This window comes from Strix uralensis, chromosome 3, assembly GCF_047716275.1.
Source record: "Strix uralensis isolate ZFMK-TIS-50842 chromosome 3, bStrUra1, whole genome shotgun sequence".
NCBI lineage: Eukaryota > Metazoa > Chordata > Aves > Strigiformes > Strigidae > Strix > Strix uralensis.
The window spans coordinates 77,961,479-77,989,411 of NC_133974.1; the positions used below are offsets into that span (position 1 = coordinate 77,961,479).

The 27,933-nt window shown below is 35.2% G+C and overlaps 1 protein-coding gene across 4 annotated transcripts in view; it reads left to right on the plus strand.

Moving 5' to 3' along the window:
- Positions 1 to 27,933, plus strand: part of PACRG (parkin coregulated) — a 253,642-nt gene that overhangs the window by 219,058 nt on the left and 6,651 nt on the right. Inside the window, exon 6 of one of the 4 annotated variants that reach the window (XM_074862994.1) lies at positions 19,882 to 19,930. The exons of the other annotated variants lie outside the window; for them this stretch is intronic. Within the exon in view, the coding sequence (XP_074719095.1) occupies positions 19,882 to 19,925 (44 nt within the window). The 3' untranslated portion in view covers positions 19,926 to 19,930. The remainder of the gene's footprint in view (positions 1 to 19,881; positions 19,931 to 27,933) is intronic. 4 annotated transcript variants of the gene reach the window in all.

Sequence of the window (27,933 nt, forward strand, 5' to 3'; positions counted from 1 at the left end):
TTATTTTATTCTCAGCATAAACAGAGATATATCTGCCCAGTAGTATTCATGAGCAACTTGTAAGCAGTAAAAAAAGTGCTTTCCTATTTTTTAATAAGGTCTTTATTCCATTTTGTATCTCAGTTACGGAATTAAGTTTGATCGTTAAAACTACCACCCAGTCATTTGTATGAAATACTGTATTTTAATAATGATAATTTTTGGTCTTGAAAAAGCTACTTTATTGGATACTTCCAATCTTAATTCAGGGTTTCACAGTAATATTGGGGCACTATGATCTGAAAAAAAAGCAAACAAAATGCATAGTAGTAAGCTGCTACAATGTCATACCTGCTCCAGTGTTTATAACTCAACCTGATCTCTGGTAAGCAGTGTGTTAAATTTTTATTTAACATAGTCAGGAACTTCTGAAGCCTTTGCCAAGACTGTAGAAGGGAACAACCACTTGAGGTTTGGGCTGCCTGCAATCAAGTCATTAGCTTAACTGAACAGCAGAAGTTCTGGGATGAGATTATTTATGAACCTAATTGACAGCCTGCACTGGTTTACCATAGCAAAGGGAAAGAGATAATCTAACAGGGGAAAAAGCTACCCTTAAAATGGAGCTATTAGAGCAATGAAATTACTTGGTTTGCATATTTTCAATCTTCTTGAATTTATGGTTGCCTTGCTGGGAGAAATTTAACCATGGTCTGCTGAGGAAATATTATTTTATTTTTAAAATTCTGTTGTCAGCATCCGAGATTTCCTCGTAGTACATTGTTTAACATATCTACGTTCTTTTTTTAAACATGATAAACTGCCTTTCACACCTGACCTAACAATTGTCCTAATGCAAATCCTCAGATGTCTGTCAGTATGTTTTATATAAGAGATTTCAAAATGTCTGTAATTAGGGTCAGTTCAGGATCCTAAACTGGTTTTAACTTTGCTCTACCAAAGCTTCTTGTGCTCTGGTTTCTTGTCCCTAAATGAAACTAGTGACACATTCTTTCCTGTCAAGGCAGTTCTGAATATAAGTGAACATATATACTCTATGAGCATTCAAAATAAAAAGATTTTTGCATTAGCTGGGTAAGTCTTTTATTTATCTGTGATATTTGTTAGCATTTATAATAACTAACTACTCCTTAAGTACCTTGAGAGTCTTGGATAAAAACATTATTATTAATAGGTCTTAATACATCTTGCAGGTTTTTTTGATGTTGTTCTTAGGTAGATATTTTCACTGACTGAGATATGCTATAAATCCTTGCATACTTAACACCCGTTGTCATATGATTTCCTTGATTGTAAAGGTCATCATCAGCATAAACTGAACCATAAGTGCTAAGTTTTAAAGCTGAGTAAGTAGAATCGGTTGATAGTCCAAGAGCTTAAAATAGCCTACCATAGCTTCTGGTAGCTATGTAACTAGCATACACAGAATTTCCTCTGCCCTGCTCCTCAGCTGAACCCAAGCTGAACTCCTTTTCTGATGCAATCATTTGATCAAAAAATGAGCAGCTGAAATGAAAGTAATTTTTCAAAAGACGACATAACCGTGTGAGAAATCAGCATTTGACCTTTGGTTAACTATTTTACAATATTTCAGTCAGACTGCTTCTCAAAACTGCTAGATTTAACAAACAATAAAAATAACTTTTCCATCTGACATTTCTCTTTGTGTCCATTTATTAAGGAGGTTAATGTTTACCTATATTAGGAAAGAAATTGCTTTCCTGTTAGGCCCACATTCCTCTCCATAGTGTTTCCCTTTGTCCCAAAGAAAGAGTGGAGCCGCACGGGTTTTTTTATTCAAACCCATGACTTTCACATATTTGAGCAATTGTTTGTGTATTGCAGAACTCCCCAAACTTGTATTCAGGCATAGAGCCATTCACACAGCTTTTTGAGAATTGACTGCACACAGGGAAATAGGAGCATCCTTCTTCTATAGAAAGGTTAGTGTTCAGTTCCCTGTGGGTTTGAGGTCCTCTGGGCTGCTCCATACTCATTTTCTCTAGCATTCCTCCAGTCTGTTCATTAATGGTAGTGGGATAGATATGGCTATAGAAGGATATAGATGTTGGCAGGACAGAAGGAAACAATATAAATGACAACAATTTAATTTCCAGTGATCACAGAAGAAACTGGTAATCTCCTCTGTGACTGCAGCTGTAGGTTCTCATGAACTCTCCCCCTCCTCAGCTTTTATGGAAGTGAGGGACTCCCTTTCCTGTCTCTCAGATGGGTATAAAGAAGGCACCTCTTAGAAGCCCTCCAGCTCATATGAGCTCATATGAGGAAAACTGGGAGCGATGAAGATGGGTTTGCACGCATATCTTCCACTAACTCATTCATTCTGAAAAATTTTATATGCTGCTCCTTGCCAGAACACCTTACTGCACTGAGATGGAGTTATCTATTTAGGCAAAATTCTTTGGCCAAGATTTTCATAGATTTTTAAAGAGCTGAAACATATCAGTACTTTCTACAGTTAGCTAGTTTAGCAGCTTCTGCAGGGAAACTGAACAGCCAGAACTGGTACAGATGTTAAGACATTTTTTCCAGCTCATAATAAAGAGGTTTATAAGCACTCCTCTGTCACATCTCGGTTTGCTCTTCCTATTAAAGAACTTTGAAGATATGTTCCCTTTGATACAAAGCTGGTTGTAAGGAACAATCAATAAAACATGTTCAAGGCTGATTGTTAGGGTGAGTAGTATGGAAATTACAGTAGGTTGATAAGTGATGAGGGGGTGAGCAGAGGTGGGGCTGATAGTTATGGAACCAGAAATCTGAGTCTGATACAGTGCAAAATGGTAAGCCAGAAAGGTGTCCAAAGAGGATTTGATCATTTACATCAGAGCTCCAGGCTAGGAAGATGACAGCAGCTTTGTTTTGAGTTGGATTGAAGAAGTAACAATTTCTGTCAAGGAGACTAGAACTGAAAGGATTGTTGTCAAGACGGAAGATTATAATGAGGTTGAAATGTTGCAATTCTGTTAGTCAGTAAGATGAAAACCACACCATGTTAATAAGCTTGGGGACAATGAGGTTGGCTTTGCTTTCTCCCTTTTAAAATTTTATTTTCTACAGTGTATCCACTTTCTTCATTACTGACTGTATGTATCTTCCAAAGGTTTTTTACTCTAATTATTTCCTTTCTTGAGGTTGCTTTTAATATATAGTAGAATAGTCAATGTAGTAAATCTATTTTCTTACGTGTTTAGAAACAATGTACATTATTTATTTTCCAAGCTATATAATAGTTTATGAGAATGAGGATTTACTACTATGATTGCTGCTTTTCCTGCACCATTAACCAACAAAAAGCTTAATTTCTAGCAAAATATAAATGCGTTCCAAAACCAATGGAATCTCTAATGTTAATTCATTTTTGTAATGTTCTTAAATAATATATGATTTATGATCTTTTGTTCAGTATATGCATGATTTCTATGGAAGAAGACTGCAAAATGTTTCTAGGAAAATCTTGGGAGGGGTTGTTTGACAGTTTTTTTGATTAAGAATCCCTAATCAGTTCCATTCATCTTCAGCTGTAGGTGGACACATACGTTCATAAGACAATATGCCTGGTTTATTTTTTACTGTTCAAAGCAATTACGTTTTATATTGCTCTACTCTTCTGTGAAATATTGTTTGGGTTTTTTTTTTTTTTTGGTTCATCATTCACATATTTAACTTATGAATGAACTATATTTTTGAAGAAAATTCACTCTCCTCTTGACTGTACTGCAGAGAAAAATGAAATCTTAGGCTAATGCTAACTTGTGTGCTGAAATTGCTATTTATTCAGTAAATATACTGTGCAGACTTATTCTTTCAGATGTTTTGAGTGAACAGTGGCTCAACCAGTTTTCCATTCTTTCATGTGTAGAATTCCCAAATGAAGTTCATGAGAGACTGCAGATTTCTTGTGTGAAAATTTAAAAGGAGAACTTTTATGCTAATGTTTTTATTATAATTATTATCTGTGTGACAATACAACATACACATATTACTAATAGCCATCCTTTGCTCTCTTGGGAATATGATACAAGTTTGAGTGGCATCAGGATCAAAGATTGCATGTAAAGCTACATATATTAATAAACTCCAAGCGCAGAATTTTATTCATTACTTTTTTTTTGGGTCAAAGGCAAATTAAAATGGAAAGTGAAGTAATGTTAGAATAACTTCTTTCTGCTCTTATATCCACACTCTCCTTTAAGGCAAATTCATTTCCTCTGAATTTACGTAAAGAACACAGGATCCAGGCTTCTTCCTTAAATTAATAAGATCCACTTCGGCCGAATCAGCACTGATTCTTTTTTTTTTTTTTCTTCTCAAAAGGGGAGTAATGCCAGTTGGTTAGTATGAGACAAGTCAGACTTGCAAATGCCAGTCATAGGATACTTTCTTTCCTTCCCCATATGCAATTTCTACCACAGGGAATAAATGACTGACACACCACCCTCCACAATCATAACAACGTGTCACCCAAGACCATAATTTTTCAAACATTAATGGCATCCCTCCAACTGGCCATAAGGTTGCAGACACATTTTTTTAATCATTACTGTGCCCGTTGCAGGAAGCTGAAGTCGCACCATTTAATGTGTGCTCATGATAAATTTCACTTTCTTGTATAATAAAATGGAAGCTAATGAAGCACAGCACAATTGCAGTGAATTAGCAGTAGAACAAAGCAGGAGAATACCCACTTATTGACATTACCAAGCATATCTTAAATGCATTGACTTTTAAACCAACTCATATTCAATTATTAAAAAGGGGCCAGGGGAGCACACTGTTGGCTTCTTAAGGAAGAAGATTATAACAGTTCTTAGTCATTAATTAACTGACAGTCTCATTGCTTAATGTCTTTACATTTAATAAATACTTCTGTACCCAATGACTTCTATCCATTTTATTTTTCATCAAAATGTAAAATATGACATTTTATTTCTTCTATCCACACATATAAAAGGGATTAAATGGTCATGTTTTAGCAAATTGTATTAAGATATTTCCTATATAAATTAAGGTATTTACAACATAAATTGGTTTTGGAATTAGTAAATATGTTTTTTTAAATGCAGTTAGGCATAAGAGTAAAATATATCTTTTACTACAGATTAAATTTAGTGTTAATCCTGTTGTTGTGGTTTGAGCACCTAAATTTCACTGTGGCATCCTCCCCTGCTATCAAAGCCCCCACCACCCACTCAGACCCAGGTCACCTGTCTTAATCGAACCACAGGTTTCCTGAGTAGAAACTTGCGGAGAGCGGGGGGACAGACACACCCCACAAGGAAAACAAGAGGCTGTGATGAAAGTGCCCAGAATAGAATGAGTTTGACAAGAATGGTTGCCAAACCTGTTCGTTCTTCAGTAAATTATTGCTTTACTGTAAGTTTTACTCACTGCAATTAGAAGTACATATTTTTTGCTGCTGTTATATAGACCATCCTTCCAATTCATAAGCAACATACTTTTGTTCTTATAGTATCTTGAAACACAGGAAGCTGAAAAGCATGTATATGCAGGAATGTAATGCCTTGCTTATGTGCATTAATTTCATTACCAGAACACCTATTGGTTTTTATTAAGGCAGATTTTTGGGGAGGTGCAAGAAAGACTATGGCGACCTCTATACATGTGACCCAATAAATGCCTACAGGGCAACGTGACACAGCAGCAACTATGACTGTTGTATCCACACTGCAGATATACTTCTTATTTTTTGTTACTAATAGATTTTTTTTAAGATCCGCTGATACTGTGGACTGCTATGAGTAGAAGTAGAATTGTCCTGCATCAGAGCCTATATTGGTTAATTCCCATAGGCTGAGATCAGTCCTGGTGACTAGGGAGGGAGGGAAGAAACAGGTTCAAGCTGGGGCTACCAGTGATTCAATACGTACTGTTAAATAGTATTAGTCTTTAAAAATAACCCAAAAAATTATGCTGATGACTGTAGGTGCTATCTCTTACAAAATTTGTGATGTACTGTCTGGATCATTACCACGTTTCAGCACATAACTATAATTTGCCTTAAGTATGCAAAAATAAAAATATTCCAGATCAATAGCTTCTCTCAAAAAGGTTTTCCTCATTACATTTTACTCTTGCGTATCTTACCAAACTTGTGTATGCGGTGGTCAAAGGAATTCTAGAGATTCTGAGAAGGTAGATGAAGCAATAATGAGTCTCCAGGGTTGGTAACTTCACATGGTAACTTCTTAACCAAAGTCACAGGGTCTATTCCAGCAGCTGTGACCATAATCACAGAATGACTGTAGTATTTTGCTGCTGCTGAAAAAGGCAGTCACTTTCTCACCTTCCCTCCTGGCCACGGAGTCCTGCTGCTTCATCAGCTCACCCCTAAGAGAGCTGATTCAATTAAGTATTTTGGCAGAAGATGAATCTAGCAACACAAAAGAATTGTTGGTATTTCTACTGGGTTTGTGAGCTGAATTAGCCTACAAACATCTGAGATGCACAGAAAAGGTAACAGGAAGAAATGCTTCCGAGACCTATAGAAGAAAACCAGCAAATGTTCAGCTGAATCTATGGCCCCAAAATATAAAGTAATTAAGTACAAGAAAATATTGTATTTTTTAGCATTGTGCATATACCAAAAAAAAAAATGGAAATCCAGACTAACATGAAATTAAAATGCACCCAGAATAGGAGATGGTTTTAACAGGTAAAGGAGGAGAAAGAAGTTTCAGGATGAGTTTATATGCTGATAAACAAATATTTTTTAGGGGAGGTTGGCAGACAGGAAAAGGAATTCCACTACTATTTCTGATAATACAGAGATGAGAATAAGATAAAACAAATCAAAATATCAATGTCTGTGAAGGTAAGACTAAAGTATTTTTCTTCTTCCATTATGATTTCTAAAGAAATAAAAATGGCAGTAATCTGCCATTGTTCAGGAATCTGTAGCTTATACTATGCCAACTGAGATTTAGCTTTCCCTTTTTTTTTTTTTTTTTCTAACAGCCTACTCATGAGGAAGAGATAATATCTTTTCTGCTTTCTCAAAAGAAGGAAAAATTTCAGTCAGCTGGGATTCATCTTCTTTACATGCTTTATAGCACATCTACTCTAGTTCATGCCATGGTCTATGTTAAAATTTTAATAATGATTTTTTAATACCTGCATTGCTTTATTGTCACTGTATGACCAAGTTCTAAAGTAACTCCTTGAGTCTGCAAACACATATACATATATGCATGTTTACCCTTGTAAGTAGTTCCCTGCTTTTTGATTGGACTTATTGTGTGAGTAAAGTTTTGTGTATATATACAAATGTTTGCAAATCAGAGCTTAGAAATGCACTCAGCATTAGGCTTGAGCACAAACTGAACTTTTTTGCCTAAAGAATATCTTCTGAAGAAAGCTATTTTGTAGTAATTGAAACTTTTCTAAGTTTTTCTATGGCATTTTCTTTGGCATTTTTTATTGAAAAAAAAAAAGTAATCAAGGATTGTTTCAGTAACAGTAAATTTCCATGCTTATATTTACATTAAAAACTATGATCTGAACAATCAATATTTTTGAAATTTTCATTCAGTTTTTATTTAAGAACTCAAAAATGGTATCATTTATTTAAAAATACATCTAATTCTGTTTTAACATAAACTTTTTCAGTCATAACTTTCAGTCAAAATATTTTTCATAACATCTGAATATTTGATTCTTTCTTACTGAAGGCCAAATCTTCTTCTTATGTAAACTGACATCATTCCATGAATGCTAAATTGTCATCATTCCACTGTATCAGGTAAAGATCCAAAAATGCTATATAGTCCTGGCAAAAAATCATTCCCCATATGGTATGATTTTTTTAAAAAAACTTACTTCAATAGCTTTTTTATCTTTTAAAAGGCAAAGATTTTTAAAGAATCCATGAAATAGGAAGATATTAGGATAATAGAGACTTTCTGAACTTTAATTATAGAACAAGCATCCCTTTACAATAATTCTTATAGAGGACTTTAAACTGTAATTTGTATACCAGAATTTTGAGTGCTATGTTTATTTAGCATCTTCAGTTTTCCTTATATTTCCTTTCTTTACAGAGTATCTTCTATAAATACAAACCAACCTGTTTCCTTGGCTCAGTATCAGGAAAGTAATGAATCATTTCATATAGTGATGTGCTGAAGATGGTATGAATATTTAAAATGTAGATATACAATCTAACTCTAAATAGAATATCTATGCCTGGAATTCCAAAAGCGACTAGAGATTTTTGAGCTTTTACAAAAGTATAAGTGAAAAATATCTAAGTCGTGAAGCTGAGAGTGGGGACTTGAAAGGACTGAGAGATAAATTCTTCCTACCCATTCCTGTACTGTTCCTTCTGGTTTTAATGCAAGTTCTGTGTCAAAAGTTTGTCACAAATTTTAAATCGCAACTTATTTTCACTTGTCAGAAGAGTATTAAAGTATAAATGTCTATGAAAATTAATTCACACATCACTGTGTGTGTAAACTTCATTATTAAAAATTTTCTGCTTTTCAAATTTATGTTCACATTTGTTTAAATGAAATTCTGTGATTCCATCTTGTCTGCCTTAGATTAGAGCATTGCCTTGTACAAAATTAACACATCTAATTGCATAAATATTTATTCATAGATGATGTTCTGTCCAACTCAGTAGAATCACTTATTTTGTAAAGCGTTGTGGAGCCAGACTTGGGTCTCTCCTTATTAGTAAAAATATAAATCTGTTTAAAAAAATATCTTACAAGAAACAAAATATTTTCTAGTGAGACAGAAGCACCAAAGTGTATTCTCTTATTTAGTGTTGGTTTTACATCTTTAATATTGATTCTCAGTTCAAGAAACAATTTCTAGTGCAACTCTGCTAATGCAAAAATCTCTTTCTAATTTCCCTGTGTATCAGTGAGCATGAGCAGGCGGCAGGATCTGACTTTAAATTTCATAGAATCTTAGAATACCGGGTTGGAAGGGACCTCAAGGGTCATCTGGTCCAACGTTTCTTGGCAAAAGCACAGTCTAGACAAGATGGCCCAGCACCCTGTCCAGCTGAATCTTAAAAGTGACCATTTCTATTTACAGCCAAGAATGGGAAAGACTTCTCAGGTTTGCATTTTCTGTGTTTAAATCAGGGATGAATCCAGAATTTGGGGTTACAGTATTTTCCAAAGTTTTTGTTAAATTAATGTGGATCTTTCAGGTTATACACAAATGTTTCAGAGGCCTCACATGAAAAGGGGAAAAACGGTAGCCTTTAGCACTTATGTTTCTGCTAACCAGGAGACAGGGGTCATAGTTCATCCCAAAGATTCTTGAATATCAATTAACCTAAACATCATCTCCCAGAAGATGCGTTCCTAGAAATGATCATGTAACTTTGCAGTCGCACTATCTATCAAGCCGTGTTTACTGTGACCTAGTCAGATCACAACCCAGCGCAGTAAGGAATGCAACACTGTGGCATGAGGAGAATGTGGCACATTACCCATGTGTGATAACCCAGCCCAGCCTCCTCACTGCCTGTTGAACATATGGCTGGCCTGTTTACAAAATGAACCTAAATAAGCTACAGCATCTTTATTTACTTTGCTATTACTCACACCATTTCATTGCATTTCATACCATTCACCATTTCAGAGCACCATGAATGAACATATTTATTTGTATATAACAGAAAATAAGTGTGCAAAAATTAACAAGTATGATCCTGAATGAAGAGGAGTATTAAAATCCTGTACATTTAAATTTCAATCTGGCAATGTATTTCCAAGGTTTGGATAGCGGATGTTCCAGCAGCAATTTCTGGATAGTTTCTTCTGATAATGAATTTAGCCACATGCTTATAATCATTGAAAGTAAAGATTGCATAATGAACATAAGCACTGGCTTATAGTTAAACACATAATCAAGTATATTTCCTAAACTAGGATGACTTTAAACATGTTAACTGATTTCCTGAAGTAGAGGCCTACAGTCTGAAAACCAAGTATTTTGCTTGCTTCCTGTTTTGACTCCTGGACCTTAATTTGTCTTCAAAGATTTAAGTAGGCATGAGTATGTTATCTCTTATTCAGCACAAAATCACTCTCTTATCATTCCAATTCTCTTCACATGGGAAAATAACAATGATGCATCTTATTGATGCATTGTTTCAGATTTAATTGGTTTAACTGTTGTCTGATGAAAATATTTGCTATCAAATTTACTGCTTAGCTGCATTTTCTTGACTAAAGACTGCAAAAGTTTGTGGACAGGAATGACCAGCACTTGCATTGTTAGCCGGTAATCTTTAAGAAGTTCCAAATTTTGGTTTACTTTGGATATTTACCCAATACTGAGAGCAAGTGAGTCTTTTTAGAATGAGAAATGGCCTGTAATTTTGTAGAAAGTAGAAAGGAGTTCAAATAAAGCTTCAGATAGATTAGCAAATTGGAAATAGATAGAAAAGTCAGCAGAGGAGCCTTTCTGATGCTAGGCTGATGGTTCTGCACTGACTAAAGTCTATGTAATTCTCTCCATTATTTCTGGATGAAGCGACAGACAGGTAAACACCAGACATGGAAAGACAAAATACCTGCACGTATACCCCACTGGGAAACATGGAATTTATGTTGTCCCTGCTGATTAATGGCTTATATTACCTACCTAATTCTACATTTCTTCAGCCTTTTTGTGGGAAGAAGGGTCAGGCAATGAAATGTTGTTCTTAAACTGCAGATGGATACGTGTCTTGCACAATTCTTCCCGTGGATAGAATTAATTGTGGAAACTGAGTCAGTGTTGTCAGAAACTAATGCATTTGTAATCTTCAATATCAACCATCAAAAAGGTAGTTCCTATCTGCCCACATCCTTAAGTTTATTTGCATAAACCTGGGCTTACTGGTTTCCTGCAAGAAATAAACTGAGAGTGAAGTTAGTAGTGGCAGAAGACCACTGCAAGCAGCAGCAGAAGAGATTTATCTACTGACATCATCATAATAATCTTAATTAGGTGAAATTTAAATCAGTTGTGTTTACATGAAATCTGATTTTTTTATCCTCTTAAATGTACATAATCTTAATGCTTCCTGGAAACTTCCAGAAGACTTGTGACACAGCATTTCCTTTCAATACTCTTTCTACTTTTTCATTTTATTGCTATTTGGGAGGAAGGAGGGACTGTTTGCCCTTGTTACTTACATTTCTTGTTTCATGTGTGATTTCAGTTCTTGGAAAAATAAGATGCTGTTTACCATGGAAAGGAGATAAATGTAGAAGTATCATACAACCTTACCTTTCTACATGGATGTTGTAGCTTTCTCATTTTACACAGCTTCTAGTATGGTTCCAGACTATTTGAATACAGTCGCCAGTCACAATTAATCAGTGAAAATTACATGGTGATTTTGTACAGTGAAAAAATGAACAGAAATGATACTAGAAAACACATTTCATTTATAGTTTGACTTTGACTTCCAACTCTCATCTGTTGGGGTGAAAAGCCAGTTAGTGCATCAACTCACCATGCTACCTGTATTTCTTCTCTTATATTTGTCTTCATACCAATTTAAGTCTAAAAGTTACCTGATAATGTTGTTGAAACATGCTCTCCCTTCATCCAGAAGCTGATTTAACTTTTTGTACAGGCCACTGATTTCATCATGTGGGTGACTGTGGTTGCAGAATAAGCTTAGATGATCTTTATCTTATGTCTTTTGGAAAACTTCAGGGTTAGTTGAGCAATCTTGCTACTGACTCAATTTTATATGTTTTATTAACCTCCAGAGCTTGCATGGAAAGATAAAAATACTGAAAGATTTTTTTTTTTTCTTGGGCTACCTGATTTTAGAGAAGATCCTATGCCTTATTTGGCTTCTTGTTTGAAGGGGTTTTTCTGCACCTTGTTTATTTTTATGCTATTGCCAACAATCTTAGAAGCTTTATACATAGGTAAAAACCTGGTATTAATATTACTAAGGACTGTAAAAATTAAGATGTGTATCAAGATCTATAGCCCAGCTGATCAGCTTCTAAACAGTAAAGCCAAAAAATTTTCTAAATGACTGACACCATGTACTGTAGTCATGCCCACTCTTCTTATATGTTAATTACTAGTTTTTCATGTGAAAACATATTTCAAACCATATTTCCAAGGTAGTGTATCTCACTGAAAAACTTATGTGCGTGCTAGTTGAGACATAAATGGGAACTTGCTACCATAGCTAGCAAGCCATGAAGTAAATAACCACTGACATAAATATCAATTTATACTAACTATGCATCTGAAAGACAGGAGAAAAGAAAGCATCACTACTTAAATGTGATGCACTTGAACGCTAGTCAGTATATTTATCAGAAAGAGTTCCAGGTAGATTCAATGTTTTACTGGAATCTATTTTAGAAGTGAGTTAGGCAGCCAATGTTCACTGATGCTCAGGGCCTTTTATACCTGGGTCTATGTTTTGGTTTTCATCTTTTCTATGTTTGTATTTGGTCAGTTGTTTGGGCCCAATGAAAGACGTCTATTTTACTTGTTCAAATCTGTATTATAATCAATCATGGGATTCAGAAACGTGGAAGGTATGAAAGAATATGTTAAAAAGATAGCATTCATCAGAAAAACATTTTCAAAATGTTGGAGGATATGCTATAATGATTAAATCAGAAGTAGAAGTTATTGAGATGTAATGATTCCAAATACTGTCTGGCAGTTAGGCTCTACTTAATGCAACCTATGATATACAAATTTAGAAAAATAAATGAGATTGCCTTTCTAACATACACGCTAAATTCAATTACATCTAACAAACATGCAGACAGTGTACTTTTTGTTTCCTCATTCATAGAGAGACAATGTATTTAACCATTTTAATTGTTTAACATGAAGCAATGATAGGTACCAAACTAAAAAAACCCCAACCATCCAATTCTTCAGGAACATTTAAAATACATGCTGCAGTTGATAACATTTTGTGCACAGAAGAATAATTTTGAAAGTTTTTTCTTGTTTGTTACTTGGGAGGAAATATTTCTCTGAAAAATAAGACAAAGGTTATTGGTATATTTTAATAAATAATATCTAACTAAGAAATGCTGTTAAAATTATGCAAAAGGATGATCACAAATTATAGCTGGAGTACAAATTGTGATTTTACATTCAAATAGCTACATTTTGTATTTAGATCCAAATTTGTAGACTCCACTAAGGTCAATTTACTAGGTATTTAGCATTACATATACTATACTGATATTATTGTTGTTTAAAATGGTAGAAGCCTTATACTAGATTCTGTTTGTAGACCTATTTGCACCTCCATTAATTACAATAGAAGACATGCATATATTCATGAAGTGAATTTGACCTTAGATAGTAGGTTACTTAGATAGGAAACACCTCTGCCTTAGTCATTTACTTCATCTTCTTGAACAAAAGCAGATTAATCTTTTTATCATTTAGAGATATCCTTAAAGACCATGGTCTTGCCATTTCCTTCTTCACATGGACTGTGGTGAATCAGGTCTAATGCCAATATTATAAATGAAACAGCTTCAGGGAATGATCTCCAGCACTGAAAGCTCGTAATATCAAATGGTGGTCTTTGTCCCACACTACTCATCGAGGTCATGATCTAGAGGTCTAAAATGTTCATTGTTTCCCCTCACTCTATTACTCCTATTCTTCTTCCTGAAACCAAACTGATTACTATGTGCAAGCAATTTTAAGATTCAAATAACACTTCTTTCCTGCTAGGTCAATAAACCTTGAGCGAATATTAAATGCCACTTTATAAATTATTCTTTAGGGTCTATATTATAATTCCAAACCTTCCAACTATATTTTGCTAGGTGCTTTTAAGTTGGTAACTTGACTTTTTTGTTGTTGTTTCAGAAAATAATAAATTAATTAATCTTTGGGAAAAACCCTTCCTCTTTCGTGATTAAATAGGACTGGCCAGATCTTCAGCTTATGTAAATGCTTTTCACTCCAAAGAAGTTATCTTATGCTAGTTGTAGTTTAACTTTATGGAAAAAATAATCTAAAAGTTTCTCCTAATATTTTCAAAGATTCTGTTTAGTTCAAAAGATGGAAACAAAAGGTGCATCACTCAAGAGCTCTGAGGGACAGATAAGCATGTTGATTACAGACTCTGCTCTTCAACTTACAGTTCTACACCCTTGATGATACTGTTCAAGAGTGATCTGTTGATTTGCCAACAGAAGTGCACTAAAATGCAATAGTTCAATACACAGCCATCTTTACTTAATTTCAAGCTTTTTAATTGAATGTCAGTCAATTACACAGTTATACTCCATATTTTTTTACAAAATACTATACACATGCATTTTAAATAGCACATTTTCTTAAATAATTTTTCTTTTTAGAAACCATTGCAGCTAAGTAATCAATTGTAATTATGTAATAGCCACAAAACATTTATTACTTAATGTGATTATTTAATTGTAAATTTGAAAAAAAAGCAAACCCTCCTATCTTATTGTCTATTTAAAACAACATTTCTCAACATTAAATACTTTTCCAGGGTAAAGTGTTTCTTACTTTCTCATATAAGTAAGATTTTTTTACTGTTACCTATCATAGGATTTGAGTATTTTCAAAAAACTTATTAGACTTACAATAGCTGAGCAATCTCATTTGCTCTTAACCTCACCTTTTCCACCTTGATCCATGTCCTATGTTGTTCTTAGCTGCTTTCTATAGTGACTATGAGTACACCCATCTGAAGTGAGTTTTCAGCTTTGTTCTGAAAGCTGAGAGAATTGTGGTCAATCTAATACCCTCTGACAGGGAATCTGAAATCTTTTGGTCTGTTTATTGAATTAGGCTATATTCTGCTCCCATAAGCTTTGTTTTTCAGATTGGTAGATTCGTGATTAATACAAAAGAGAACAACTGAGGATGACAGTCTCCTCCCAGAGAAATACACTCTGCAGTACATGGGTAAAACATTTGTTACAGGACTTTTACATTTAGGATAGAGACCACATCTTTGGCCTGGCAATCTTAAAGGACACCAATAATCAGTTTGTTGTACTTATATCAAAGTTATATAAATTTCAGTAATTCATTCAGGCAGTTTTCAATGAAAAAGCCAGGGCCTAATCATAATACAGCAGGCTAGACTACGGCTTGAAAGTCAGTCTCAGGTGGAAAAAGACCTTTTTCAAAATTTTCAACTATTCAGTCATCCTATGACTGAATGCCAAGTGATCCAAATGGACTGCTTTGATGGTCAAGTTAGCTTGAGAATCCCTCAGTATAAGGTGACAGGTTGGAAGGTGACAGTTGTAGCAAAATTTAACAGAATATTCTCTTCTTTGCACATCATTCTCTTCTTCGCACATCATTTTCTGTCTTGATGGAATCTGAATTTGTACAACCACTCTGTCCTAAGAGCTGATTCCTGTGAGACACTGGGAAGGGTGAAAGCTGAGAATGGTACATGTATTAGCGATAAATAAACAGCATGATGGAACTATTGACATCAGAGAGTATGGACTCTCACAGTTATTCCCAAATTAAAATATTCTTGCCAATATATGTGTTTATATTAAGGATGTTTATCAAAAGAATTTTTGAGAAAGTCCTCAGAACAGCAGAATTAAAAGGAAAAAAATTTATATAGGCATTATATATGTTCCTTAGATTTTCCTTGTATTCATGGACTAATTAAGGAATGGGAGCATTAAGGTTCTCTTAGAAAATCAAATACAAAATTCTATTGATGTCTTTTACTATTGAATAGGCACTACGAAGCATTAAGGAATTGATGTCCATATTACATCTTTAATCTGCTTTATGGAATATTTGAGATGTGTGTATACAACATCCCACTATTTGTTTGTAGTAGTCAATTTAAACTATTTCAGGGAACATATGCATTATATATTAAATACTTAAAGTTCCAGCTGAATAATCACTCAAGTTTCCCATCAACTTCAAAGGTGTACAAATAAACTTTGTGCACAATTTAAAGTGAAAAATGTGTATTACATGCATCTGTCCTTTTTCATTTAAAATGCTATTGTGTCTTATCTAAATCATATATGTTTTGGATCTTTCTATATTAATTGTAGGTGGAGGGATGAAGAGCTTAATACATAATATTTCTCCACAATATATATTTATGGGCACTCAGACAGGTTTTACAATCAACACTTATTGTACCAAGTTCATGTGTCATGAACTCAGAAGTGTTTCAGAATATATGGCTAGTAAAACTGTTGTGAGTGCCCATTAATACTTTTGGAGGAAGGGTGAAATATGATACCTAGATGTTCTAGGGGAGAAATACAGAGTTAATATCAGGAGATATATATATATATATATTTTTAGATAAGATCCAATTACATTCTTAAAGAATTATTTTTAATTATCATGTTTTTATCAACTATAACTAAAATGTGGTCTTAAGTTGTTAGAAGAAAACCACATTCACTTGCTGCAAGTACTCATTTAGAAAAAAACAAGCATGAATTAAAACCATATAAGTAAGAAAGGGTTGTCTGACATAGGAAACTTAAAATTAAGTTCTGGTGGATATTGCTGATGATGCTGAAGTCAAAAGAATTATTTTCTTCTTTCTTGAAGGAATGTGATTTCCCTCAAAATAAACTGCACATCACTAATCCTTATGAAAGTAAATGGACAGATTTTAGAAATATAGTCTCAGAGACAAGAATGATTATATTCTGATTTACATTAATATAAAACCAGTTTCACAACATGGGGAAAAAGTTAATCCACGCTCCTATTAACACTTCACCCATGAAAATCAAATCACAATATTTGATCTTGCTTTCACTGAATTCAGTGTATTGAATTTAATAGAAAGACAACCTCATCACAGCTAAGTCCAGCACTGGCCCTGCTGCTCTAATTAGACTTTAACAATATTAGTTTCTTTTTTCCCTCATCTTTTTACTTCATTTCCCTTGACTGGAGTGCAATTTCACCAAAATGTGACTAATCATTAACTGGCAGCAGCATATAGACTGAAACTTTAAATTGACAATCGCAGGAGTAGAATACTGGAAATTTATAGAAGCATAACCATTTCTTCTGCTGGGTGTGTGATAATTGTTTTTCTGCTCATTTACATCCAAAAGTAATTAAACTCTACAACAAAACTATGTACTGTGATGTTGGTGCAAAGTCTGCTGTTTGGAGGTTATGCAGAGATTCCATGAAAACATCATGGTGGGAACTGTCGTTCATTTGCATTGTCACTTCCTAAAAATTTGCAGAAACATACCCTTGAAAGAATTAGGTCACACAAAATGTGGCCTGAGGGCTTCTCCTTTCTGTTTTCCCCAGTGGAGTTCTGCAGCTGATGTGATAAAAACTGTTCTGCATCAATAATTTTTTTGAGTTTATGTTTCCGGAAAAATTTACTTGGCTTATGGAAATAAACCATCTTTATCGTTTAGTGGGAAAATTTCCTTGTCTTTCCTTCCACATCTGGTTTCTCAATACAAATGCAGTGGTGTTACAGTGCACATAAAGGTGTATAATAAATGTTGGCAACTGTAATGATCTTCTGACTCTTCTTCAGATGGTTGTAGTTAAAGCAGTGCATTAAAAATACATGTTACAGTAATGTAAGAAAATGATTACAGCAAACTTTGCTTTCCCTGGATATTGCAACTTACATATAAATAAATACAACTTCAAAGCTGAGAAATTTTCTTCCTCATGACATTTCTTACTGAAGTTTCACAGTGTTTTGTGGTCACGTGTGCCTTTTCCCGTTAGATGGGTAAAGGACAGCTGTTGTTTTCTTGTCCTTTTGGTACTGTGAAAAAAAGTTATGAATTTTTTTGATTAAAAATAAGCTAATTAATCACAGTGGTAGGAAGAGAAAAGCTAAGTCACTCATTTAGTCTTCTGAAACTCATTGATTTACGTGGTGAGGCATGAATATAGCTGAAAGCAGGCCCTTCCGTTCTTAATATTTTGTACATGCTTGTCTTGCTTGCTTGCTTCTTTAGTTAGGAAATGCTTTGATATAAATAAACACCCTTTAGTTCTGATTTTGTAATCACACACTTGCATGACAGTTTCCTGAATCAGACCTGTATCTGCTTATGATACCACAAACTGCATTTTATGTAGCATGAGATTTATCTTATTTAGAAATGTTTCATGAGTTCTGTCGAATTACATTTTCTGAAGTTTCTAATACACATACTTTAATACTTTCTCTTTTTTATTTCTCTTTATTTTCTCCTTTTTTTGAGTTTTTTGGGTTTGTTTATTTTTGTTAAGATCTAGCTTAAGCTTACAATGTTACAGATGATACTAACATCTAACTTATGTTTGTTCAGTTTGCCTTATGGTCATGGCAGTTTTTCTTGAATATTTGGAATGACCTTTTGTGAGTACAACACAGAATGATCATCTTTATGTAATTTCTATAGATTGTGCAGTACAGTAATATCTTTAACTGTTATTGCAATATAAATAAGTAAAAAGACAAGGAATAAGCTTGTATTCCTTTTAAATCAGTTATTACATCTGTAAAAACATAAACAGCCATAAATAAATGAAGATAGATGCAGAATACCCATCTGTTAGGAAGTTAGTTCAAGTCAAAACACTTAAAACTTGGCACTGTAGATGTATTCATGTAAATCTGTATTTAGGCATTTAAGTATCTAGCCTCATGTAGATGTTCTGATTCACTGCAGTTTTCATTTGGGAACTGGTAAGGCCTCAGGATCAGCCCACTCAGGTACCTGCTGAAAATTGGATTCAGGTGCTAAACTTTGTGTCTCTCTGACAACATTGGCAGAAGTTCATAGTCTAGCAAAAGATCTGTCTTGCAGCTTCTTCCTTGCCAAATCATAAGCACAGAGGTCAAAAGAGCCTCTTTCCATGAATAACTGATTTGATCATTTGGTAAAATCTCCCTGATTCATGAAAGTTGTAGATTTGAAACCACATAGTCTGAACGATGCTGGACGTGTTCCTGCTTCCTGAGAGGGTGCTCTGCCACTAGGTTTTCATACAATAACCATAAAGGAGGCCACTGCTGCCCTTGCTCATTTTTTTGCCTGCCATCTTAAGAATACAAGACTTACAGGGTCACAAGGTTATTCTGTTCTGCTAGTCTTTCCCCACCCTCAACTCCCATAACTTTTAAACTCATTGTCCAAATTCAATCAAAGTGGAAAAGTGGCAGGGTTTCTGGAAAAATAAGCATCTGGGTAGAGGGGAGAGATCCAAATTTATGCCCATACTGAGAGAAATATTGGTAGAGTGTACAACACATACAAGGTGTCAAAACAGACCTCAGCTTATACTATCTTTCAGCTGGTAGATCTTGTGGGAAATTTGAATTATTATCATGAAGAGATGTAGCAGAAAAACAACACACATCCATGGGAAACAGGTATCATTACTGTCTTGTGGCAAAAGTTGCTTTTAAAGAAAGCATTCAGCCTCACCCAGAAGGAATGGCAGTAGATATCTACCCTCAGGAAAACTTCTCGGCTATAGCTCCAGGGTGGATGCAAACATCTGAGTCTAAGAGAAAAACAAGATTTTAGACACTGTTCTGCTTGCTGTTCCCTGCTGTGAGACTCACTGGGAGTCCTCTGTGGGACCACGGAGTCCACTGTGAGAGCTCTGTGAGACTCACTGATCAGCCTTTCACTCACTTGAGCACTCTTCTTGGGAAAGTAACTCCTACTTTATGCTGTGAGGCGAGTCTAGTGCTGCCCTACCTAATGCAGTCCCGCAGAGCTCATGGGACAAATATTAAGTGTTGCAATTCCTAACTTGGTCTGAAATTTCCATTCTGGTTGTAAGAGTTTTATACCATGATGTTGTGTCCTTCCCTGTGTGTCTAATTCTGCCTGGCTGTTTTCACAGTTGTCGTCCGTGGGTGTGTGAAGTCAAGTCAGTCTGTTACCTGAAAATTGTGAGTGCTATTATTGTTCCTTTCCTATAAAATCAAGTTCTTATCTTATTGTACCATTTCCCCTACACAGGTAGAATCATAACCCCTGTTTAAGCCAATCTAAGCTGCTAGATACGGATATATTACAATAGTGAGGATATGTAAACTGATTTTAGCCTGACTTGTTCCATGACTTCTGAGGATTCAGTGACAGTGGTTATAATCTCTGCCAGACAACTATCAGCAGTTTCAAGAGTTGTTGAGGCAGATGTCTGAGGCACTAGGTCTGATAACAAGCATGCCTAAAATGACTTATTGACTCTTCAGGATTTTTTTTATATTAAGGAGAGAGGAAAGTGTATGCCTCTCTAAAATGAGGTTATTACCAAACCAGCAAGAGATCTCTGGATGATGCTATTTTTAATCCATAAAATTAAAAGGAAAGAAGACAACAGAAAAGAGGTCTCAAGCACTGAGAGGCTGTTGGTACCTCTCCTCTCACGGACTTGTAACAATTTCAGTTCACCTCCTCCATCTTAAAAAGTCAATACTTAAGCTGATAGCACACATTCCTGTAAGAAATACTATATTTATGTTAGTAAGGTTGACATTCCCTTCTAATCATTTCCCAAAGTAAACTTCTAAGTAGGTGAGATTCTTACTCAGAACTGTAGAGCAAAGATATTGGATCCTAGCTACAAACATGCAGATAAGCCTATCTACCTTTTCACCTTGTTTTGCTACAAAATGGCAGTGGAAACTCAACCAGGCTAAGATATAACATGTCGATCCACATCCAGTGTGGTATTTAAATTGCACTATGGAATAACTATGCTAATCCATAATGTATATATTCATATAAATTAGAACCTTTATGGAGTATACTTAAGAAAATTAATTGGCCAAATGAATGTCCTTGGCTTTTGTTCCTCCACTTTCAGCCTTTGTTTTTCTTTGTCTTCTACTCCTCCCATGTCCACCTTCTTGTCCCCAGGACAAGAATTGTCTATTTTACTTATCAGTCAAATGCCATATAAACTTTGGCTGTGCTAGGATGAGTCATTCAGGAAGACCTTTCCAGATATCACCATTCAGTGATGAAATTTCTTGGTGACTCATGAAGAATTTTACTTGCATGAATTTATGGAGACTAGTATCACAGAACCACAGAATCATTCAGGTTGGAAAAGACCCTTGGGATCATCAAGTCCAACCATCAGCCCTACTCTACAAGTTCTCCCCTACACCATATCCCCCAACACCTCATCTAAACAACTCTTAAACACATCCAGGGATGGTGACTCCACCACCTCCCTGGGCAGCCTATTCCACTGTCTGACCACTCTTTCTGTGAATTTTTTTTTTCCTAATGTCCAGTCTAAACCTCCCCTGTTGCAGTTTAAAGCCATTCCCTCTTGTTCTGTCGCTAATCACCTGTGAGAAGAGACCAGCACCAACCTCTCTACAATGTCCTTTCAGGTAGTTGTAGAGAGTGATGAGGTCTCCCCTTAGCTTTCTCCTCCTCAAACTAAACAGTCCCAGCTCCTTCAATCGCTCCTCAGTATATGTTATTCTTTTCCCTTAAAATAACATCCCATAGTTTCCTTCAAAAGTCATCATTCTGCACTAGCTGCTGTTATCCAAAAATGCTTAATAATATTTTTCTGAAGCAGAGTTTTCTGTTACTCTTCAGGTAGTGCTTCCACGGGTACCAATTCAGCACTGCAGCTACAGAGTTGGATCAGAGACCTGTAAATTCACTGAAGCCATTAGCATTAAACAATATAGGAGGTGAAACAGCCATCTGTGGCCTGTTGGAGAGAGGCAATGAAGGAATTTTGTGAGGTGTTACTTCTCCCTTTCCTCTGGAGGCTCACCCTATCCACTGAGCAATAAGCATTCCAGGAAAACTGCAAGAGAATATTAGTCTTGAAGTATGTCCTGCTTAGATATCAGTCATGCTGTCTTCCAGGTTTTCCTTTCATTGTGTCCCAAATTTATCTGAAAAAAACCTCATTACTTTCCTTCATAGCAATGGCCATTTCACTGTTATTAGTGTAAAGCTAGTTATAACGTGTGCATGATTCTCAGATCATCCAAGTATGAGAAAGTGTATTTAAGTTGACAGGGAAGAATTTTGTTGACAGCTTTTTACTTTCATTCTTCTTTATGAACCAGCAATGTGTGCTCACAGGCCAGAGAGCCAACTGTATCCTGGGCTGTATCAAGAGAAGTGTGGCCAGCAGATCAAGGAAGGGGATTCTCCCCCTCTACTCTGCTCTTGTGAGACTCTACCCGGAGTCCTGTGTCCAGCTCTGGGGCCCCCAACATAAGCAGGGCATAGACCTGCTTGAGCTGGTCCAGAGGAGGCCACAAAGATGATCAGGGGGCTGGAGCACCTGCCCTATGAGGACAGGCTGAGACAGTTGGGGTTGTTCAGCCTGGAGAAGAGAAGGCTCTGGGAAGACCTTATAGCGGCCTTCCAGTACTTAAAAGGGGCCACAGGAAAGCTGGGGAGGGACTTTCTGTGAGGACATGTAGTGATAGGATGAGGGCTAATGGCTTTGAACTGAAAGAGGGTACATTTCGATTAGATATAAAGAAGAAATTCTTCACTATAAGGGTGGTGAGGCAGTGGAACAGGTTGCCCAGAGAAGCTGTGGCTGCCCCCTCCCTGGAAGTGTTCAAGGCCAGGCTGGACGGGGCTTTGAGCAACCTGGTCTAGTGGAAGGTGTCCCTGCCCATAGCAGGGGGATTGGAACTAGATGATCTTTAAGGTCCCTTCCAACCCAAACCATTCTATGGTTCTATGATTATAATACATAAAAATGCAAACATAAATATTCAAACACATTGTGCTCTGCCATGCTATTTAAGTGTTTTCTTGGCTATTAATTAGAATCCCCTAGTCTAGCCTGAGTTGACCAAGAGCATTCAGCCATATCACTTCTTCTTTTGTGTCTTCCTCCCTGTCCTGACATGCATGTATGTTTGTGTATATGAGCTGTTTTCCTTCTGAAGCAGAACAGTTGTAGACTTGTCAGGCACCGGGTCTGAAAGGACTGGAAGATAAATGAATGATGAATAAAAAGTTAAGATTGCAATTACAAAATGTAGCATGCTTTAGTATCATGTTGGAGAACGTAAGTGGTCATATTTGCCTTACAATGTGAGGATTGGCTGGAGAATACCAAATTACAAAATTGCTGATCATATACCTTAAGGCTCTGGCATAGCAAGTGTCAGGATAGCAAACACTCAAATGACCACTGCAAGGGAGATGGATTTACTGTAACTAATACACTGCCACCAGCCTATAGATACATGATATTTGCAGCCATTTAGGACAAGCAAATACAAATCCACCTGAGAAGAAAAGATTCTTTTTCAAGCTTTACTGTTCAGGTTCACTGCTTTTGTAATGAAGTGAAAGGGTATTAGCAAAAGTATTACAGACTGAACTAGAAGTGCTGCGTTGTTAGCAGTTGGATGTTTTCTACAGAAGGCACTCGTACAGATATTGTAAAGGTATTACCAGTGTTAAGAGGGGTCCAATTTACCCTGCTGAGCATGTCGTGTATCCTGTTTGCACGCAGAAAAGCCATTTTTATTTCTGCACATAGTCCCAGGATAGATAAGTTTAAAGGTCTTTTTCAGTAAATGTGTAAAAACAAGTATGGCCTTAAGAGATCATGTGCTTATGGATGACTGCAATTCTTCAGGTGTAAGCAATGTAAGAAATAGCACCATTTTTTTTCCTATACTTATACATGCCAACAGTAAAATTGTATCATGGACACTGTAAATCAGAAGAATATGCTCTTAATTCTTTCTCCTATAGCTAGGACCTATGACTGCTTTTTATTTGTTCAGAAAAATACTATCATCTGGAATGGGAAAAAACATTCTGCATTAACAATTTTTACTGGAACACCGCCATTTTCTTAAAACAATGAACAAAAGTAATAAAGCGTAATAAAAGAAATATATATTTTTATATATTAAAAATAATTTTCTCTTAACATTTTCTAATATATATGAATAATTGTTTTATCTGAAAAAAACTGCTAACGATTTCCCATCATATTGTTTTTATACACGGCTCTTGTGTACAATTACTTCTTTGTTACAAACAATTGTATTTAAGCATCACTAAAATGCTCGTGTTTTAATAACTTAATACTGCAATCCCTTTGTGAAAAAGTTAGGAGTACATTTTAAAAACCACAGCCTAGAGTCTATGATACCTACAGTGGCATAGTAAATAATGATTTTATATTGGATAGTAAAGGAAGTAATCTTATAAAAGTTGCATAAGTGGCAAAACAAAAGGTTTTGCTGTGTATTGCAAGAGTGTATCAGTCTGCTAAATCTCAGTAGGTGGTCTTTGTACTGGGTCGGGTTACTGGAAAAGCATGTGTAAATATCTTCTGTCTTTGTACATGCCACTGATGTTATCAATAGCATTTTTTACTGTTAACTGTCATTGCAGTTTTGTTCCTTTTTTTTTTTTTTTTTTAAATACAGTAAAGTGGTTCTTCTCAGATGAATGAAAATAGCAGATAATTTAGGAGCTCACAGTATCAGCACGCTCCACAATTTGAGTCCCTGCAGTCTTGAGGGCAAGGTAGGCAAATAAGCAGTCGTACCTGAGATGGCTGACTTTTAGTAACCATTGAGATGGGTTATGCATTTTCACAACATGCCACGAACCAACCTCCCTTTCACTGATATATTATCTCAAGAGAAATGCATGTTCAGAGAAATATATGGTTTCTCAGTTCATTTAGTATCAGTAAAAAGTGCTAAAGGGTTCTCTGAAGGAAGATATTTAAATGCCAATATTTAAAATAACATTTTCAAAAGTAGCTTAGGTCAGAACAAGATTTGAAGAACTCTTGATTGCTCTTCCTTCAGCTTACTACTTAATAATTTAAAATGACACAAAAAGATGCAAAGATTGAGTGTTTGGGATGACCATCTACAGTACTTCCTTTTTGTTCAGCTGTGGTCTCATTGCTGGTGGTAGTTTGTCCTCACTAAACTGTGTGCCACAGAATACAGGAGTGTCTTCATTGCATATCAACATACAGTCTCTTCAAGCATTACTTCTGAAGATTGAACTGAAGAGTAAGTTTCTATAACCTGACAAATTGGCTTTTCTTCATGTAATTTTATTTCCCAAAGCATTACAGCTTCCTTTATGAAACTGACTTTGATGTGAGAAGATCTCAGGCATTCAGCAAGTTGGGCTGGATGCTGCTGAGCCTCTTGCTTTCTTCATACTTGAGGCCCTTTTGAATAACAGGTCAAGCAACAGAAGGTACAGGTGTAATTTAGACAAGGGTGAGTGTTCTCCAGTTAGAGTCACTAATGAAACAGTTTTTCTTATTCACTTATCTTTTTTCACACTTAATGCGGGAAAAATGTTGGAAAAGATAAATAAGAGACAGTTTTGTGAGAGATTCCTAAAGCTTTAAAAAAAAAAAGTCTGCATGTGGTGTATGTGTAGTTCCTATATTGCTTTCAAAAGGCTTCAACTTTCAGAATTCAAAAGCTGTGAATCTGCAGAAACACCACACGTGGGGGACACAATTTTCTTTCTTTTTTAAACGTTTTATGTTCTTGTTAGTAAAGACTACTCATTATAATACATTTTAGTTGTCTAAAAATTGGCTTTTTTCTGTTTGCTTGAAAAGCTGTTATAAATTCAAATGTATGCTTTTCTTAATGTAAAATAAATAGCTGTTACCTAGCTTTTGATAAGTATTTATTTTTATATCCTTCCTGTTCTTCATAAAAAGAATGCAAATTCATATCTTAGGAAGGTAATTTTTTTTTTCTTTTTTTATCTACTACATGCATTGATCCAGCTGAAAAAATGCAGAAAGAAACAGTAATCAGATTACTCAATTTACTTTAAAAAAATATATATTAAAAAAATTTAGAGATGACAGAAGGAGATATCCTGACCCTCATAGGACAGATATCTGGGGGAGCATGGTGTTCCTTTCTGTCTGGCTTGACGATAAAATGATACATTCCAGTTTCAGTGCTAGCTGTCCTTTAAAGCGCATAAATTCTGTCCATGTCCCTCAACAATGAAAGAAATCTTGGCAAATCCACACAGTCATTCATAGCTTTCATCTCCTTGTCCGTTCTCAAATCACTGCTAAAATACCCTCAGCTGACTTTGGGTTCTTGCTTATTTTGGTTAATTAGGGAACAGAAAAGGTAGAAGACTGTCAACTTCAGGCATATCCAGTAATTTATAGGCATATCTAGCAATTTGCTCTCATAACTTTGATGGGAAATTTTTAATATATTGACCTATTATTTATATGGTTGCATTTCAATGATAGTAAAGGGCTCACCCTTCTGTCACAAAGTTATGAAAGCAGTCATTGAATTAATTTAGTTGTCAATGAAATTTTTGATGGGCAAGCTATGCTAAATAGGGTCCTTAAATGGTAATGGTTTTGAACAGTGAATTTAGACACAACAAATTCCATTAGTACGTGACAGATGTATAAACACATCAACAGCTATTAACACAAAGTAATGAATTACTGAGCTTTTTGCTTGTAACGAAAAACCTAGGGCTTTCCCTCAAAAGCATTTTGGTTACATAAATAAAAATCTTCCTCAGGGGGAAGGAGGATGGATTGTCAAGCATCTTGAGTTTAAGTATGAATGAACTCAGTGTTAAAAATCGACTGTTGCAGTATTACATTTCATACTCATATCAGTGATATTTAAAGCATTTTGGGACTTTCAGCTTTGTCACTTTGAATTAATTTTAAAAATAAATTGTGTTTATTCCACATATACAAAAAAATTGTTTTTCCATGGTTTGAATTCTTTTTGCATTAATCGTGATATATTTGGATGAGAAAATAGTGTGACAAGCAAATGTATTTCACATCAGTCCAGGAAACCTATGCAAATTTTGCACACACAAACATGATTTCTAGCTAAAAGCCAGTATTTACTTTGTACTAGCTTATATATGTCCAAAACCATTGGAAGAACATCAGATTCACATAAGTGGTGCAACTCTTGTTGCACTTCAAGCACAATTTGTGACCTAATGTATTATTTTGCAACAGTAAACAGTGCACCAAGGCCACAGAGATCTCAGACTCCGGTTTCTGTTCCCCTGTTGAGCATGCTGTTTATCTAAGATTATTTACTACTACTTCATTTGATATTGATCAATAGCACAAACATAGGCAAACTTCAAAGTCTAAATTCATTGGAGAAGTTTAAGTACTTACAGAGGAAAAAAAAATAATTTCTTTTTTTTACCTCATTGGTCAAATATGTTTGCTAATATAATTTGTTACAAAATCTGCAATTTCTTTTTCATTTTTGTACTTCTATTAAATAATTTAAAAAAAAAAAAACAACCAAAACAAAACCAAAAAAAAAAACTCTGGGCTTAGAATGGATTACATTTGATGTTGCTAACATTTCCTGGAAATGGAAAACTGCGATAACAGCTGCTGTCTTGGCTCATTTTCAGTTAGGTTTTTTGGGTTGTTGATTTTGAGGTTTTTTTATACTGCAGCAATTTACAAGTAGTTACAGCTATCTCTAGTAGGCTTACATCATTAGTAAAACATTGTAAGTCAGTCAAATGTTTCCTTTCCAATCAGAGCACTTCCTCCACTTATTGAATTGTTGACTTTCTGAATAGTATTTATAGTAACAGCACTTACATTTTAAAATAAATGCTAATTTATGAAATAACTAAAAGCTAGCTGCATATGGAAGACAACTATAGAAAGAATCTATATGCTAAAGCAAAATGTATTCAATGAGAATTAAGGGTATCTTGGAAGCATCTTATTTAGGTAATACCTAGCTGATTTATATCAGAAGTATAAAATCGTTTTTTTGCTAAGACTTATGATGAGCAGAAATGTCTCTATATTAGTGTTCTTTTAAAATTCAAAGTATACATGCTTTCTTCTTGGATTGAAACATTCTTCTGCAGTCTTTGCAGTACTGTAGCATTGTAA